This window comes from Sylvia atricapilla, chromosome 3 (genome assembly GCF_009819655.1).
Source record: "Sylvia atricapilla isolate bSylAtr1 chromosome 3, bSylAtr1.pri, whole genome shotgun sequence".
Classification (NCBI taxonomy): domain Eukaryota; kingdom Metazoa; phylum Chordata; class Aves; order Passeriformes; family Sylviidae; genus Sylvia; species Sylvia atricapilla.
Genome location: NC_089142.1, coordinates 26,502,678 through 26,519,700, shown reverse-complemented (window position 1 = coordinate 26,519,700; position 17,023 = coordinate 26,502,678). Strand labels below are relative to the sequence as shown.

At 33.7% G+C, this 17,023-nt stretch overlaps 1 protein-coding gene across 1 annotated transcript in view; it reads left to right on the top strand.

Moving 5' to 3' along the window:
- EYS (eyes shut homolog) overlaps positions 1 to 17,023 on the top strand; it is a 718,715-nt gene that overhangs the window by 368,895 nt on the left and 332,797 nt on the right. Inside the window, exons 29-31 of the mRNA XM_066314978.1 lie at positions 8,584 to 8,708; positions 12,275 to 12,399; positions 15,695 to 15,947. Coding sequence (XP_066171075.1) covers positions 8,584 to 8,708; positions 12,275 to 12,399; positions 15,695 to 15,947 — 503 coding nt within the window. The remainder of the gene's footprint in view (positions 1 to 8,583; positions 8,709 to 12,274; positions 12,400 to 15,694; positions 15,948 to 17,023) is intronic.

Genomic DNA, 17,023 nt, shown 5'->3' with positions numbered 1-17,023 from the left:
AAAGTTGCAAAGCTTCCAACTCCAATCTTGTCTAAACTGTCTGAATATGTTTTGGGGTTTTACATGCAACATTCCTCCTCTGTGAAGAAGGACGTCTTGCACTAGAGTATATCCACTTCAATATGCTGATAGGGTCACGTTTCCAAGGGGATAAAGAATAAGCTGCTTCTGTTTCCTTCATTCTTTATAAAGTGATGATGTATCAGTTCATTATTCCTTACATTTAACCCTGTGAATATAAATCATAGGTAATTATGGGGTACAGATGGGGTCAAAACCCAGTGGCAAATGTCTGGTATCTTTAAACAAGTCAGAGACTCTTGTAAGCCTATGATAAGTTTTGACTGTAAGTGAAAATATGGGGCTGTTAAATGTTAACATATGGATAACATCCCAACCTTGAGGTTTGTAGCTCCTTTCTAAAAGTAGTTCTCCAAGAGAATGGCACTATTAATTACCCTTTTAAAATTCATTTTACCTTCCTAAAGATATTGAATATAAACTAATGATGAATATGAAGAAGTTCCTGACTATCAGAATCAGAAAATTTACAAGATCTGGACTTGGGACTCTTGGACTATGTAGGTTACTGCTCTTTTCTACTTAATTTTTCTCTAATAACTATTTTCGTATCACTCTAAATTACATTAATTATTGAATAATTTCTCCTATAATCTAAGAAGGACAGCAGAAAGGAAAAAAAAGGTGACTCTTGTTATTTCACATTTTAGATCTGTGGTAGAGACACTGATTCTGATATGATAGGAACAAAACTTTGGATGAATAAATGGAATAGTCTTTAAAACCAAATATACACTCAAGTGTGCTAATACTATTTTTTTTTCTTTTTGATTCACATTCAGTATTCTTTAAAATAGCACTAACATTTCCTGATGACCATGGAGAGGTATAATTTATTTTTACTTCATTCTATGGGAAATTTTTCTTCAGAGTAGATAAACTTGCTTTATTCTAGACAGTGCATCCACAGAGAATACAGAAGAAGAAAAGGAAATAAAAAAGCAACATGATATGCTATACTTGTAGCTTGGGGAAAGCTTCATTGTCAGTGTTCTAAAATTAACAATCACAGCATCTCCTTTGGGAAGGGTTTTAGAGAAAATAATCAGAGAAAAGCTCTCAGGAGACTTGTGTAAATTCCTTAGTGACTGCTTTCTCAAGTTCTCTCTATAGAAACATGTTTCAAAGTACATCAGGAGATTCAATTTTCGGTAGTATTAGTGATAAGGCAGCTGACTCATACTACTTTAAACCCAGAGCCGTTTGTTGTAGGAAGACAATCAGTTTAACCCATTAGGGAAACCACAGTACCCAAAAGACCCCAGCTGAGGGTCCTGGAAATCACTGAGTTCACACACATGTGCACAAAGAAGTCAATGTATTTTTTTTTTTCTCTTCTCAATTTTTCAGACTGCAAGAGCAATAGAACACTTACTTATTTGTTTGTTTGTTTGTTTGTTTAACATCAGACATGTTGATTGGTTTGTTTGCTGCTTCATCAGCAACATCCACAATCTTCAGACTAGATGGATGACCACACAGCAGATAATCTACTTTCGTGTGGCACCTTCATTTTTCAGTGTTCCTTTGAAAATTCCTGCATCTGAGCTTAATATGATAAAAGCCCAAAATCTGTAACCAGTAGAAGCTACGTCGGACTGTATCTATCAAGCTAAGCTCATTATGTGACCTGTCCAGCACCCACACTTTTTTGTGTTCATTGAAGTTCATGGTAAAGCTCACTATGAAAGTTGTTGAAAATGCATGATGCAAAGCTTGGAATAGTGGAACATTTGAAAGAAAGGTTTCTCAGCTGAAGTGACTTGCCTTTAAAAGTTAATTCTAAAGCAATGAAGAGCTTGGCCATTACTAGATAATTATAAAAACTTCCTCTCTGAATATTCTATGATTTTCAGAGTAACATGCCCATAGCTATTAAACTTACTTTTAATGAAACAAATATAGCAAAAATTACAGTAACATAACAGATGAAACAAGAATGTTCTAATGGATTCTACTACCAATAGGTTTACATGAACAAGTTCAATGTTAGAGTCATCAACTGTAGTATTGTGAGAAACAGAAGGAAAAAACAAACCCAAATAATTTCTACCTGAGAATTATATTTTATAGTTCTGACTTAAAGTTTTTGTTTGGTTGGTTAGTTTTTACAGACTATTTCTTAAGTACAGATCAGTTTATGAGGATAATCATGTTATATTTGTGTTTTCTCAGATAAGTTCCTTACCAAGGTTGGGCAAGCCCTGAAGAGGCCTTGTCTTAATTGCCATAAACAGAATTAATTCCTGAGGTAGGAAAATATATTGAGAATTTCAGTACTTATGCAGAAATCATTGGGAAAAAACCAAACCTTAGAGTGGCTTAAACTTAGCTAGTTACCAGATGTCACCCAGCTGCTCTTTCACTCTTCTCAGTAGGATGGGGTGAGAAAATAAGATGGAGAAATTCATAGGTTATACAGGTTAACACGTGGCCAGATTTTATATACCACATGTAAATGGATCAATCTCTGAGGGTCCAGCCCTTGCAGATTGGCTTAAAATAATTTCAGTGACACTGCTCTTCAGAGGTGTTTTGTAAAGCAGAAGATTTAATAAAGAAAAATAACAAATGTTACAGAAAACAAAAGAAAATCTGTGCACAGGTGTCCAAGGAAACCTCTGACACCCTGGAGAAATACTCCAAAAAGCTCCTTACTTCCTTTGTGCTCCTTCCTAAATACTGAATGTTTTAGGGGGGACAGTTTGGCTTGCTGCCAATAAGGAGAGATACAGCATGTAAAGAACAGCAAAAAGGTTTAATAGATGATTCTCTCTTGGCACTGAGCCAAACACTGCCAAGAGGGTATGGAAAATTCTAGGTAAACTTCCTAAAACGTCTAGAACTAAACTGAAACTCTTTCCCTTTTTGGAAACACCTGCTGGGGGTGTGGGATGCATTACCACACATAGGTCTAAATAAACACAGGGAAACTACTGCCTGAAAGTGTTGACTTGGGGAAAAATTTAATTAAATGCCATTTCCAAATAGAATAGGATAGTCAGAAAAAAAAAATAAAAAAAGACAAGAATAAACCAACTCCTGTACCTCTTCCCCTTTCCCCAGGTGGTCTAGGGATAATGAGGAATGGGTTGTTGTGATCATTCATTGTGTAACCTGATAACTGTACTTCAAATATATATTCATTTATGAGGCTGCATTTTTTTTATGTGTGTGTTGAGCTAATACAGACAGGCAGATGTGTAAGAAAAAAAAAGAAGACAGAAATTAGAGCAGCTAAGTTTGAAAGAAATAAAAATATCTAAACATTCAAAATTTTATGGACATCACACTCTAACTTTCAAATGAGTCATAAAATTTTTCAAACTAATGTTTATAGGGCCCGGATTTTGGTTTGTTCTTATATATCTTGAGAAAAAAATCAGTTAAATAAAATGATGATTTTTAAAATATTTTTTCTGTGAGTAATCGTACTTGAAAGGGCAAAGATGATGCATTGGCTTCCAGTAAATTGAAATTTACTCTCCAAAAGGCTAGATATTAAAGTATGATAAAGACTGAATTTGTTGTTTATCATTCTGGAAAAATTTCCCCCCTGCCAAATATTTTAAGCTTTAAGGATTCATGTTGTAATGATATGTATATTTAAAACAAATCAGTGCTCTTACTCATTTTTTCTTTAAAATGAAAAAGGTTCTGCAGAAGTTTGTAGTGCTAATACTTCTCATGAAGGTTATGCCTCAGTAGTGCTAAGGGTTATGTATTTCACAGGAAATGTCTCTAATAATCCTGAAGCTGGTTAAATTATCTGGTTTTCCTTGCTCTTCCTTTTATTCCTTTCCAAGCTGGCATATGAGCATCGATTAAATGAATTATAAGGTCCATGTTTGATCGATTTTTCACTTCTTTAATTTAGAGAGTAAAACTTTCTATCACACTTGAAGTTAAGAATTATGATTGAGATAATAGAGGTATGATTCCACTGGAAGTTAAAAAGGAAAAAGTTGCCTTGCAAATGTCAAGGCACCTTGTGATCCTGGATGATTAAAACTAAATTGTTTGCTATATGAATCCCAAGGTGCTGCTATATCTCAGCGTCCATGACATTTAGCCAGTGACTTTTCATAGCTTGTTAATAATGTATAGCAATCCCAGTGTAAATTTGCAGTGACAGATCTAGCCTGTTACACTAGAGCAGTTAACTAGATTTATTTTGGACAGAAAATGCAGATCTGAAAAAAAAAAAAAAAACCAAGCCCCAATATCAAAAGAAATTGCACATTTACAAGACTGTTTTAGCTAAGGCAGTTGCTCAGGAGATGTGCTTTTCACGTTAACTTATTATTCTGACCAACACCCTGATTATCTAACCTAGAGGTATTAGCAAAACATCACCAAAGTCATCAAGGTTAGTATTCACAAAGAAAAACTGATGTCCGTAGAGAATTTCCTAGTGTGGACTGGTCCACAAAATTCATTGATTTTGCCAGGTTGACTGAGTCACACTGGCAGGTAAAGGTTAGAGCATAAACATTCTCCTCTAAGTACAATTGCTGTTAATCATTGCTCTAGATAAATCTAATAAACTTCTGTATTGTAGAAACCATGTTTTTTCTGAAACTCATATCTCACTGATACACAAATTATTCATAAGCTGTAAAAGGTCATAAGGCAGATGAAGAAAGAGAGGGAGACAGAAGGAAAAGGGTACAGGTAAAAAAATGCACTCAAAGATGAGATACAAAACAGGCTCAAAGAGCAATGAGTTACAAGAGGATATAAACCAGTAGAGAAAAATGTGTCTGACTTTTTGATTCTTGTAGATTTTCTCTGAGGCTGAAAGTTTACTAACAAAGAAAAAAAATTACTGTGACTGTAGTCAGAATAGTCATAGATCAAAATCTTTCATTTAATTCTCTCTTTTCAGTCTTTTTTTTTCAGCTATTGCATATGCTCACATTAAGATAATTACTCCTGATAATGATTGATATAAAGGCAGAACACAAAAGGGATTATATTTGCACCACAGTATGTCAGCATCTTATATGAGATAAAAAAATCTGTAGAGAATGACAGAAAGCAGAAAGATCTTTGTCAACATCCCTAAAACCAGTTACAAATAAATTGTGAATGCTTTATTCTTACAGCAAATGAGTACTATTTTTTGCTGCTTTCCAGCACCAAACTATTGATCTTATGTTGATCCTTCTGTAAGTTTAAAAGCTCAGATTTCACAGTGCATTAGCTTAATTTATCAGATAAGCTCTAGGAGTTATTTGCTGATAAACCTAGATGTGCGTTTACTTATAAAAACGTAAATTGTTTTCTATTAGATGGTAATCAACATACAAGATTAGCAGTGATCATATTAAAAGCTATCTAAAAGCCTCTGTTTTTCATTTTCAAAATGTTCATATCCCAAACACACATAGAAATATGTTCCAAAGTATTTCAGTTATGGTTACTTCCATTTATAGCACAAGAACAGTATTCCATACCTACTTAACCTTTCTAATAGCAGCCATATTTAAATTCTATTGTTTCTGTCCCTTCTAATGTTGTAGAAGAAATGACAGAAGGGAAGCAAGAATGTAGAAATGCAGAAAAAATTGCAATTTTTTTTAAAGGGGTAGATATGAAGGAAGGTGGGAGTGAACAAAAAGGTAAGAAATTATTGAAGTGCTTGTCACATCTTGAGTGATAACATCATTAAAACTTTATAAAGAGTGAAGTTTATTGCAATTTTGGGAAATTTGTGAAAGCTACTGATACTAAGCACTTGTTTTAGCTCACTTCCAATTGTTTCATAGTTGCTCAGAATAATTTAGTAAATAGTCTTTGCAGTCATGAAGAATTTTTGACATTTCTGTTTTTCGAACAGAAGAAAACTCAATACCATGGTATTCCAGTTTTTACAAAAAAAAATATGACATGTCAGTAAGTTAAATTCTTCCAATATTCTAAAGCATTCTATAAGTTGAGTGATTGTCTGACATGGTAAAAAGGGCACCTTATACATAGTGAGATATGTAGGACTTGACATACTGGATTTCTAAGTGCTTTCATGGGTTTCAGTCTCCTGTCTAAATTTAATTGGAAGGCAAAGTCCTATTTGTAAAACTTTTCTATATCTGGTGGTGCCAAATCATTCTATATGGTATTATAAATTTAATAAATATTTAGAAATCTTTGGAAATTTAATAAATATTTGTAAAATATTATTCTTTTGCAAATATTAATAAATATTTTGAAATATTTTTCAGTATAAAATAGGTTATTTTGCCAAACATTTATATGTACACACAAATTTTTTTTTTCTACCTCAGTGTCTATACAGTTAGGCCCTTGGTTGTATAGTTTATATCTCTGAAGTCTCACGGCTTTATAGAGCCTTGAGTCTCTGAAGTCTCAAGCTTTTCCGAGTAGGAAATTACACAGAGTTCATCCGGGCTGTAACCTGCAATATCTAGCTGATTCCATACTATTGATTCTCTCCATGGGAGTTATAGCAACCTGCTCCACTAATCATTCTTGCTCCAAATAGTTATGACCACAGGAGCTCAGTAAACTGCTCTAGCCTTTACTGTTGCCTACACTTCAGCAAGTATACATGCTACATATCAAAATGTGCCTAATCGAAGCAGCCAACAGGAGAGTTCTTAAAAAGTCCTTTTTTCAATGTTCAACTTTTACAGACTAAAAAATAAAGTCCACACACGTTAGATACCCATAGGTGTAGTTGTTCTCTCCAGATATTTTACATAATTTCACAGCTACATAATTTTCTTCCAGTTTATTCTGTGAATGCTTTTTTTATTGTTAAGATAAAATACATACAATTACACCAAAGCATAAAGTTATATTTAAATTGAATTTTAACTGGCACTGGATTCCATGTGTCTAGTTGCTTTTTTCTTCTAGTAGAATATTTTTTCCATCCCTTTTATATCTGGGAAAATTTGCTCCTTTAAATTTATTTTTTATATATTTTTAATTTTTTTTCTTAATATGCTCTGTAGACAGTGTGAAGACAAAGTTATATGACGAAAACGATTGAGATTTCAGTGAGCAGAATCATCCTCTGCATTCCTTATTCCACCGAGCACAGGAGAATGCTAGGGTGATTAATGCTGAGTATTTGAAGTTGTGTTCTAACCACTTGGCTTTGGCATTTACAAACAGGATCAAAGGACCAAACTGTATCTTCTCAGTGAATTTTTTAATGTTTTTCAACCAAAAAGCAGGAGGGCATATGACTCACTCATTAAGATGTATTTTCCATGTTTTTTTCTCTCATATATTATGACTAGATATTTGAAAAATAGTAGTGTGTGCTTCAGTATGTACATTTTCAAAGCAATGTGCCATAGCTGTCATCTGTAGTTGATGCAGACTTTGACAATCTGTTGTCATTGTCTTGGTAGATTCCAAATTGTCATTACCCAGAGTGTATTCCACATGAAATGAAGCAAACACAGTCTAATAGTTAATCCCTCCAAAGGTGTCACTAAGTGTCTTGCATGGTCCATCCTCCTCTTTTGCTTCACAATCTGGAAAGCTAAGTTAGGCACTGCAGGTACCTCATTCTAATTATATATGCTGTATTCACTCAATGTGGCACCTTTGAGGAGTAGGTGACATGACTACTTGGATTTACTCAAAGGTTATTTTGTAATGTACTCATCTCCCTCATAAGTGAGGCAAAACTGTGCTTTTCACTAGACACAAGACAACATACAAGATGTGCACCACCCGGTTACTTAAAAGGCATTTTTGAAAACATTGTCTCATGTGAAATATATCCACGTACAACACATCTCAAAAGAGGAAATGTTATTAATACCATTACAGGACCCTGTATTTTAGAACATATTTGCATATATCCATAAAGCTGTGTGTATATTTGTATACATATATGTGTGTTTATGTGTATACATGTTTCAATTATGAGATTAGTAGGATTTTTGGACTACATTAAAGGTCTTGTAAGCTATATGTTGAAATCATACGGAACTACTTTGAGATAAATTATCACATAGAGTTTACAACCAAAAAAATACAGAAGAGAGGTTTTTTAAGAAAATTAATATTTTATAGCTAGAATAATAATTAAAGCTTGGGCCCTGAAGATTAGCTTTTATGGTATAGTTTACATTTGATAGTATACATTTGTCAGCAGTTTTTCAAACATAGGCTGCAGTTACTTAGCTAAATTATTTTAGTAGACAATCTTCCAAGAGTACATAAAGAAAGGTTTACATTCTCCTTGATAGAACCAGTACACTCTAATTGAGACTGTTATGCTTAATTATGTTCCAGATGTGAAATTTTTGGTGGATTTTGCCATCATAAATCCCTTAAAATATCAGCATGTATCACGACATGAAACTTGGAAGTGTTCCAGTAAAATTCTCCATGAAACAGAAAATAATACATGATGTCTTGTTAATGCACATACCTTAAATACATTGTTTCTACACAAGATCTATTTCATATTATGTTTCTGCATAGTGTAACACTTTGGAATGTTGTTTTTTTCAGGTGTCTTGCCGGATTTTCTGGACAATTTTGTGAAATAGAAGTTAATGAGTGCAATTCATCACCCTGTCTACATGGCTCAACCTGTGCTGATCACATCAATGGATACACTTGTAAATGTCAACAAGGTAAGTGCCATATGACAGAGCAATCTTAAACAATGATAGTTTTGAATTATCAGTTTTACTAGTAAGAAAACTGGTAAACCATGTCTAGCTCTTTTGTTGTATATGAACTATAAGGTACAAGAATACTGTCTCTTTGGCAAGCTTTTTTGAATGAAATATAGAGTTAACTACTCTAGTAAACATATGAGAAAGGCTTCAATAAAACCAGCTCACTGAAGGAGTCTGACGTATTATCTAGAGCCAGGTTTATTGGTTTTTTATTGATCTTTACTAATGTAACTAACCGACCAAGCAGTCAAATAGTCACTGTTTAGCAGCAAAATTATTTCACTACCTGTAGAATGAGATCAACGGAAAAGAAATTCCAAACACTTTAACTCACATTTTTATTATTATCCTTAGTATTGGTGTTGTAAGACATACCCATGCTTATTCTGCTGGCTGGGACTAAAAAAATTCTTTTTTAAACATTATAAAAAGAATGAAAAAAAGGCACTTTCTTAAAAAGTGGGAACATTTTTCTAATTCTGACAGAGATCAACTAAAACAGGTTTAGTGGTTTACAAAAATATAAGAGATTTAGTATTTATACAAAAGCAAAGGTCACAATCAGCCTGCATTGTCATGCAATCACAAATCTAAACTGTTCAGGACTATCTCGTCATGTCTACTAGAGAAAAAACCTTTTCTCAACGTAAGTAGGATTTCTAATCCATATATACAAGTAGCATTCTGCTCTGTAGGTTACTCATAAATTAAGAAATACATGAGTACCTGCCTCCTGAAGCTTTAATTTTTCAGTTTAAATCTATTCACTGTTTTACTGACTTGCACTGTTGAATGATTTCTTTGATAGTACTGACACAAGGTTTCTTACTGGTTATTTTAGAGATTTAGATATATTCTGGATGATAAATATTCTGTTAACCCATGGTATCTCCATATATCCGATCTAGTTACTTTGTGCCAAAATAGGTTCACGTTTCAATTTACAAGCAAAAACATGTTAGCAAATTCTCCTGAAGTCAAGTGAACATATATATATATATTAAACTTTTCTTGAGACTTTCTACTCATTCTTTTTCTACATTTAAAAGAAATACACAGTGAATTGAACATTAATATATCTTGCTTTTTTTTCATACTGAAGTAATCCTAATGCAGTTAAAAAAACTATATGTAAGAGATTTTATTTTAAAAAGTATGGAAAATACTGAAGCAAATAGATACATGTGTGTAAGTGAGAGAGTCGATTTGGAAATTTATTAATTTTTTTAATTGATAATAAGGAATGATTTTCTAACATCTTCAAGTATCTTTGGCTTACTAAAGGCTCATTATGTGTAGGATTATGTTGCTTAAAACTTGATAATTTTTAACAACTTTTTTAATGTCAAAGAGATACTTTATAATTCAGAAAAACACTATAGTTCTGATGTATGAACCAATGAGTGAAAAAAACTTGGCCTTTGTCATACAGAATCCATGATAATAAAGATCTGTCTGATCTTAAAAAGTCTGAGTCATGGCTTAACTTCAGTACTATATATCCACCTGGTACTGCATATGGCCAAATCTTCCTCCACCAATATTAATGACTTAAAAACTTAAATAATATATTTTTTAGTCATTAAAGTGCTTCACACAGAACACATTGCCAAGTCCATTTTTTCCTTATTTTAAAGCTTATTTAAATAATACATCAAAGATATTTTAATATAGGCATTTAAAAATTGCTCACTAGCCAAGAACTGTGATTGCTGTCTCTGTGCAACATCCAAATTCCAGGTGTAAGTAGAAGAAACTTCTCTGGGGTCCTGGAATTCACTCCTACAGCTAACATGTTTTAAACACTTTCCAACTCATGCGTAATCTGTCTTTCTTTTATGTTCCTTTTAATATCATAAGTCAGTAGAGGTGAAAGATCTGTCAATTACTTTTTCACCAGGTAAAAACACAGAAAAAGAATCATATGAATTAAGTATATACATAATTTTTACATATCTTGGATTTTTTTTAATTAATACAGTATTTCCAAATGTTATTTGAGTCTCTAAAACAGCAGAATAGATGAGAAGATTACAGCTCTAGGAAGGGGTGAATTCGGAGTTGGCAGGGGAATCTTTGAGAGGAATAACTTTGTCCAAAGTTGCACAAGTGAAGAAAGAGATTAGAAGAGAAAAAATGCCATACAGAGAGAGAAAGTAGAAATACCTAGGAAAAAAAAATCTGCTTTTTTTGCAGGCTTTGACTGTTCACATATAATAGATCTTATATTTCTCTTCTAAACTTCACCTATAGAAATATGGAGCTTGGGGATTGGGGATTTTCTGGTCTATAAAGGCAACAGTGGGAAAGAACTGGGCAGATACTCTGATATACCTCTCAACAGATTCCCTGTTGTAATTTAATGAAATGGAAAAGGGATAGTACCAAGACTGAAATAGGAACAAAGCAGATGATTGCAGCTTTCCAGAAACCTCCAGAGAACAAAGTGAAGCATGTGGTGACAGCATGAGATATCAGGAAAGAGAATGGATTTAGCTCTGACAAATGCATTTTGTAATGGATCATGAATTTTGTCAGCTATTGTCCCAGTAGCATGCCCCATACCCTTAGAATAATAGATGCACATTCAGGTTCTGTGGCTGCAGCTTCAGGCTGTTCAGGTGCAGAAGCAGCATGGAGAGATGTAAACTGTATTCTTACAGCACCTCAGACAGCTGAAAAACAGCAACAGCAGCTGTTGGAACTAATAGCAGGCTCATGGATGAGTCTGGACGGTGAAGTCTTTAGCTAGGCAGGCTGCTCTTTCACCAGGGCAGCTAAATCAAGACCGGTATGTAACAGGTGAATCCATTTGATGCATGCTCTGAGACAAAGTCTGAACAGTGGCAAGTAGATTTGTAACAGCCAAGGACTGCTAGGGGGCTTGTGGGGCTGTTGGGTTTTCTTTGTTGGTTTGTTTAGAAATAGTAAAATGAAGAAAAAACAAATCTGTAATAGGTGGTGGGAATATCATGGCAGAAAGTCTAGTATTCTTCAATAACTAGCCATATTTTACAGAATTCTGGGCTTGTATTTACTGAGCAAATGGACTGATTCCATTTCAGCTTAGCCTACAAGGAGCAAGTTCAAGACTTAAAGTTCAAGCCTTAAATTACATTATCTAAAACATAGCTTCAAGATGAGTATTTAGTTTAATTTGTAGTGTACTTACTTGTAAAGGAGATCTTTCTAAGAAATGCATATCAATAAAATTTCCAGTAATCTGACTACTGAAATATGAGAAGAAAGAATCTCATAGTGTTCAAACACAAAACTAAATTTGCTCAGAAATTGTTCTCCTCATTGATCTGGTACAGTAATCTCAGAGTTTCTAACTTTTTTATTTTATTTTTTTCTACTCTCCTAAAAAAGTCCATATTCATCCCATAATATATATCTCTGTATATGTGAGAATGGATGATAGCTACCCATACCTTTGCTCCATTGACACTCAGTAAATGGATCCAGATTTTTATGATTCTCACTTTGAGGATTTGCTTTGCTTTTTTTTCTGACAGGATGGGAGGGCGTCCATTGTGAGTTGGATGTTGATGAGTGCATATCCAACCCCTGCATACATGGTATCTGTGTTCAGAAGGAGCCCAGCTTTGGTTATGCCTGTTTTTGCAAGCCAGGATTTGTGGTGAGATGCTGAAATACTTTCTTATCTTTCCTTTTACCTGCCTATCCAACATTGCACAGAAAATATTGTATGTAAGCCTTTTTCTTTGTAAGCTTTCTTCGAATTGTTGATATAGTTGTTGAATGAAATGGAATCACCGAAGTGATGTATGCCTTTTTCAAGGAATTCACCAGGAATTTCTCCCTGTTCCAGTGACTCTTTGCCTACAATTTTGTATAGTCTGTATTTTACCATAAGGGCTTGGTAGGTAAAAATGGATCTTTACAATGCAAATAATCTGACTAAATTTACTGACAAACTATCCTGAGAAGGAAAAAGCTATCTCGTAAAACCTAACAACATTTTTGAAAGGTGATTTTTACAAAGGAGAATGAGTAACATTGATACTTCCCATAGAGCATGGTAACTACTGTCTTTTTGTCTTCTAAAGAAGATTGGCTTTCGTTGTGATGATGAAGAATATATCACTTGAGGACCATTTTTTTAATTATATGGAAAACGGTCAGATCCTTATCTTAAAATAATCTTATTTTTTCATTAAATATTTGTGCTTATCTTATATGAACAACTGTAATGGACAAGATCAGTTGCACAATTTTTTACCATTTAGGTCTCACAAAAAAAATTTGAATTCCAAATAAAACCACCAGAGAGAAAGACTAAACTCTGTTTAGAGAAATTATTTTTTCAATTAGTGCAAAATTTATTGGTACAAGTCAGTGTTGTGTGACACTTTAGAGACCAGAAGTACAAATAAACCCCAAAATTAGTTAGAAGGAGGATAGATTTATTGTTATTCAAATTACTCTTCTGAATGTTACCCTGGCCCAGGGAGTCTTTGACTTACTTATAACCAAAAGTTGGAATGGTATATTTGGTGAGTTACCAGATGCTAGCTCTGCTTGTTTTCTTCCTGTTTTCTTCCCAAAGTATTCATTAATAGCTCACTGATGATGGAGCTAGATAGATATTTGACCCATGGGGGCAGTTTTTCTATTAATGCATAGCTTGAGTATTAATTGTACAGTATGTTGCAGAACAAGCAAGCCCTTGCAGAAGGAAAAGTAACAAGCCTTTGGAGCAGCTGAAATTTAAGATGTATCATCTTTGCTTTTTATTCCGTTATTCATTTTTCCATCTTCAGTCCCTCCAAATTCCATTATGCTTTGGGAACGAATATTAAAAAAGTAAGATTGGTGGGAGAACCACCACAGAAACATTTTTAACATACCTATCTTCAATGTCCAAGATAAGAAGTTATGGTCTAAACCCCTCAAGAGGTATATTTGTTCGGCCCCGATGGGTTCTGGTTCCAAACTGTAAGTATGTCTGAAGTGGAAACAGTGAAACTCACGGAGAAATAAGAATTCAAGGATCTCCAGCTTTAACGTGTATGTAAATCTTCTGTAGTCTATGTCGGTACTGCTACCCAAAGTATGGATCATAAAGCATAGATTGTGAAATCTCTCATAAATTTTGAGAAGAAAACCATAGCCAGTGGTATATGAAATAAATGTTTATTTTTAAGTGGAACCATCTATAGACATATACCTACTTTAAAAACAAATCTGCACAAGCTAAATTATTCCATCCCCCTGCATGGAAACTGTTAAGACATTTATGGGCACTTTCAGTGCTATCAAATTTATCTATGACTACTTAATGTACCCTTCATGCACACTGGAGGTTATCCACATCTGCTTTGTTTCTATGAGTCATAAAATCGTAATCAAATGCTCTTCGCCATTAAATGTAGTAGTCATAAAAATGTACTAATCTGTCACAGGAAAGTCAGAATGAAACATAAGTTTTATAGGATTAAGAACGATTATGAGCTTGCTCAAACTGATCATTTGTTCTATGTGTGGAATTAGAAAAGAGCAAGGAAGAAATGCATTGAAACTGATATATTAATTGGCCTGTTGTTCCTTTCTGCTTTAGAATACTGATGCAGTGAGTGATTTTATAAGATGCCATGAATTTACCAGATAGCTCATCCGCTTGCCAAAACAAATTAAGAAGTTGATTGAAACAACCATGAATGTATCTAAATCACTCAAAACCCATCAATTTAACCTCTTCTGTTTTAAACTCTGAATAATTTAAACTACTTGTAAAAAACATAATTTCAGTTTTCATGTCTACATTTCTTCCTCTCTCTCTTTTGTCCTTCCTATTGTTTCTTAATATCATAAACTAATATAATAGAATTGACATAGATCTTTGAAAAAATAAGTTGTCCCAAGTTCTATGTGAATAGTTAGCCAAGTAGGCATGAAAGACTATTTAAGTATTTGTCTGAAGGAAAGTGTGTAATGAACATATGCTTCTTGAGCTCTAGAGAAGGCTTGGATTTTTCACATGTGCCCTCGCTGCAGGAGATTCAGTCAGAAATTATGTAATGATAATATGTTTTCAGAGATGTATGTCTTCAGGGATGACAATATACATATTTTAAATAGTTGTCCAAATATGTAGTACCCATCTAGGATAGCTGTTCTCTGTCTCTCTTCATGTAGCCTAGTAGTTTGTTGCAACAGAAGTGAAAATAAAACAAACACAGGCCTGACTCCTGCTTATATTTATTTCACTTCTCAAGAATGCATTTAATTCACATAATCATTTCCTTGCCTTTTTTACAGGCCACTGAATATGAACATTTTTGCCTTATTACTAGGGAGGATTTTTCAGACTTACCATGAATTGTTACGCTTGATAAAAAATAGGAAATGAATGCCTGGTCCAATGTGAGACTGCAACTGTATTTTTCCTTTTCTAAGCGTTATCTGTGAATGCAAGGTATTAACAGGCAGCTGTCTGCAGATTTGGTAACAACAAACAACAAACAATGGGCTGCAATGTACAAAAGCAAAGAACATTAACTTGCAAGTCAGAGCAATTCATAAGTTTTTAGACAGCTAAGTCCACCCTAAAAAGTCTTTTATAAACCTACATACTAACAGAAGATTATAATTTTAACCAGTTGTGGGTTGTTTTTTTTTTTTTTACTGGTAACAATGTTGTCTTTAATCCTTGGCAATTACAAGACTGTAGGGGAATTAATTTTATTGATAACCACAGTCAAAATTTCACCTAGTTAAAATTCAAAATATACAACTATAGTATTAAAATAGTTGAGGCGTATTTTCCACATAGTATTTCCTTTTGAAAGTGTAAACAGCTTAGTATAAGCAAGAAGTATTTTATAATCAAAATAGAGCAATAACTGTAACTAGGATCACTATAAAATGTAAATTGCCTTCAAAAAATGGCTTTTTTTTGAAAACTTTTTCAGGGACGAAGCTGTGAGCTTAATTACAATGATTGTCTTATTCACTCCTGCTCCACTGGGTTTCTTTGTGTTGATGGAATAAACAATATCACCTGTTTACCTACTATGCCCCAAAGCAAGAAAATTCTCACTGAAGTGGCTGAAGGGTTTCCTGCTGAAATTTTAGACAATGCCCTTCCAACAGCGTTGGCTGTGTCTATGGAACTGTGGTCTAAACATGTTTCTCCTGACCTTCGTACAGGAGAGGTGTCCCAAGGTGAGTAGAAAGGCTTCTGAGCAGTGCATATATATGACTTCTTTCCTTGTTAATGCTTCTTAAATAGTGAGAATATTGGAAATATATTAATTTTAGTCATTAATAATATTTTAAATTTTCATCTATTCCCTTCTATATTTTTTGTATTTGTTCCAAAATCCATTCTTAATTGTATTCATATGTAACTGTAAAACTACTCTTTTCTCTCAAACTAATTTTTCCCAGCATCTTTCATATCCAGTAAGGAAAACTCCATTTCCTCTTAGCTGGGTTTTCAGTTTTCCAGAGTGTATAATTTCATATGCCTCATATTTTGTTCAGTAATCTCTGATTCTAATGCCAATATTCCCTGCTTCCTTGGCTAGTCAGCAGGAGAGAAAGATAATTTCCATTTTTCTATGGGGACTTTGATTCTTTTTTCCTAGTGGACATGTTTTCTGAGTGTTTCTTTTTCTCTGCAACTGGATATTTTTTGACAAACCTCTCAAAGTCTCTGTCATTCTGATTGTTTGCAGTGAAGTTTTTGGGAAGCCAAAAATTGCCTCTCCTGTTATTTTAAAAACATTTGCAAAACCGTGAAAGGTAACAGAAGTGCAACATTTTATACCTTCATTGTGGCCTCTTCATTTTACTAAAAATAATATTATATATGTAGCATGTATCAGGCATTCTCTTTACAGAGTGTAAAGTTTCAGAATTTTTTTGCTTATATACCTCTTCAAAGTGATTACTTCCATAAAAAATAAGCTGAGTCCTGTTTTGTTGTTTTGATGGGGGTTTCTTTGTTTGTTTTGGTGGGGTTTTTTTATTTGGTTGGGTTTTTTCTTGTTTTGATTTTTGTTTTGTTTTGTTTTAGGATTTGGTTTTTTGTTTGTTTTGTTTCTTTTTTAATTTGGGTAAATTTGTTTTAGAGCATGTTGGTTTTTGGTACACAGAATTCTGTTGGGATTGATTGACTGCACTGCTTGTTCTGCCCATTCCTTCACAAGAAATCATATGCTCATCTTCCATATTTTGATTGATGTTGCCTATTTTCCTTCAAAGACCATCTCTTTACAATCATCATTTTTATCACT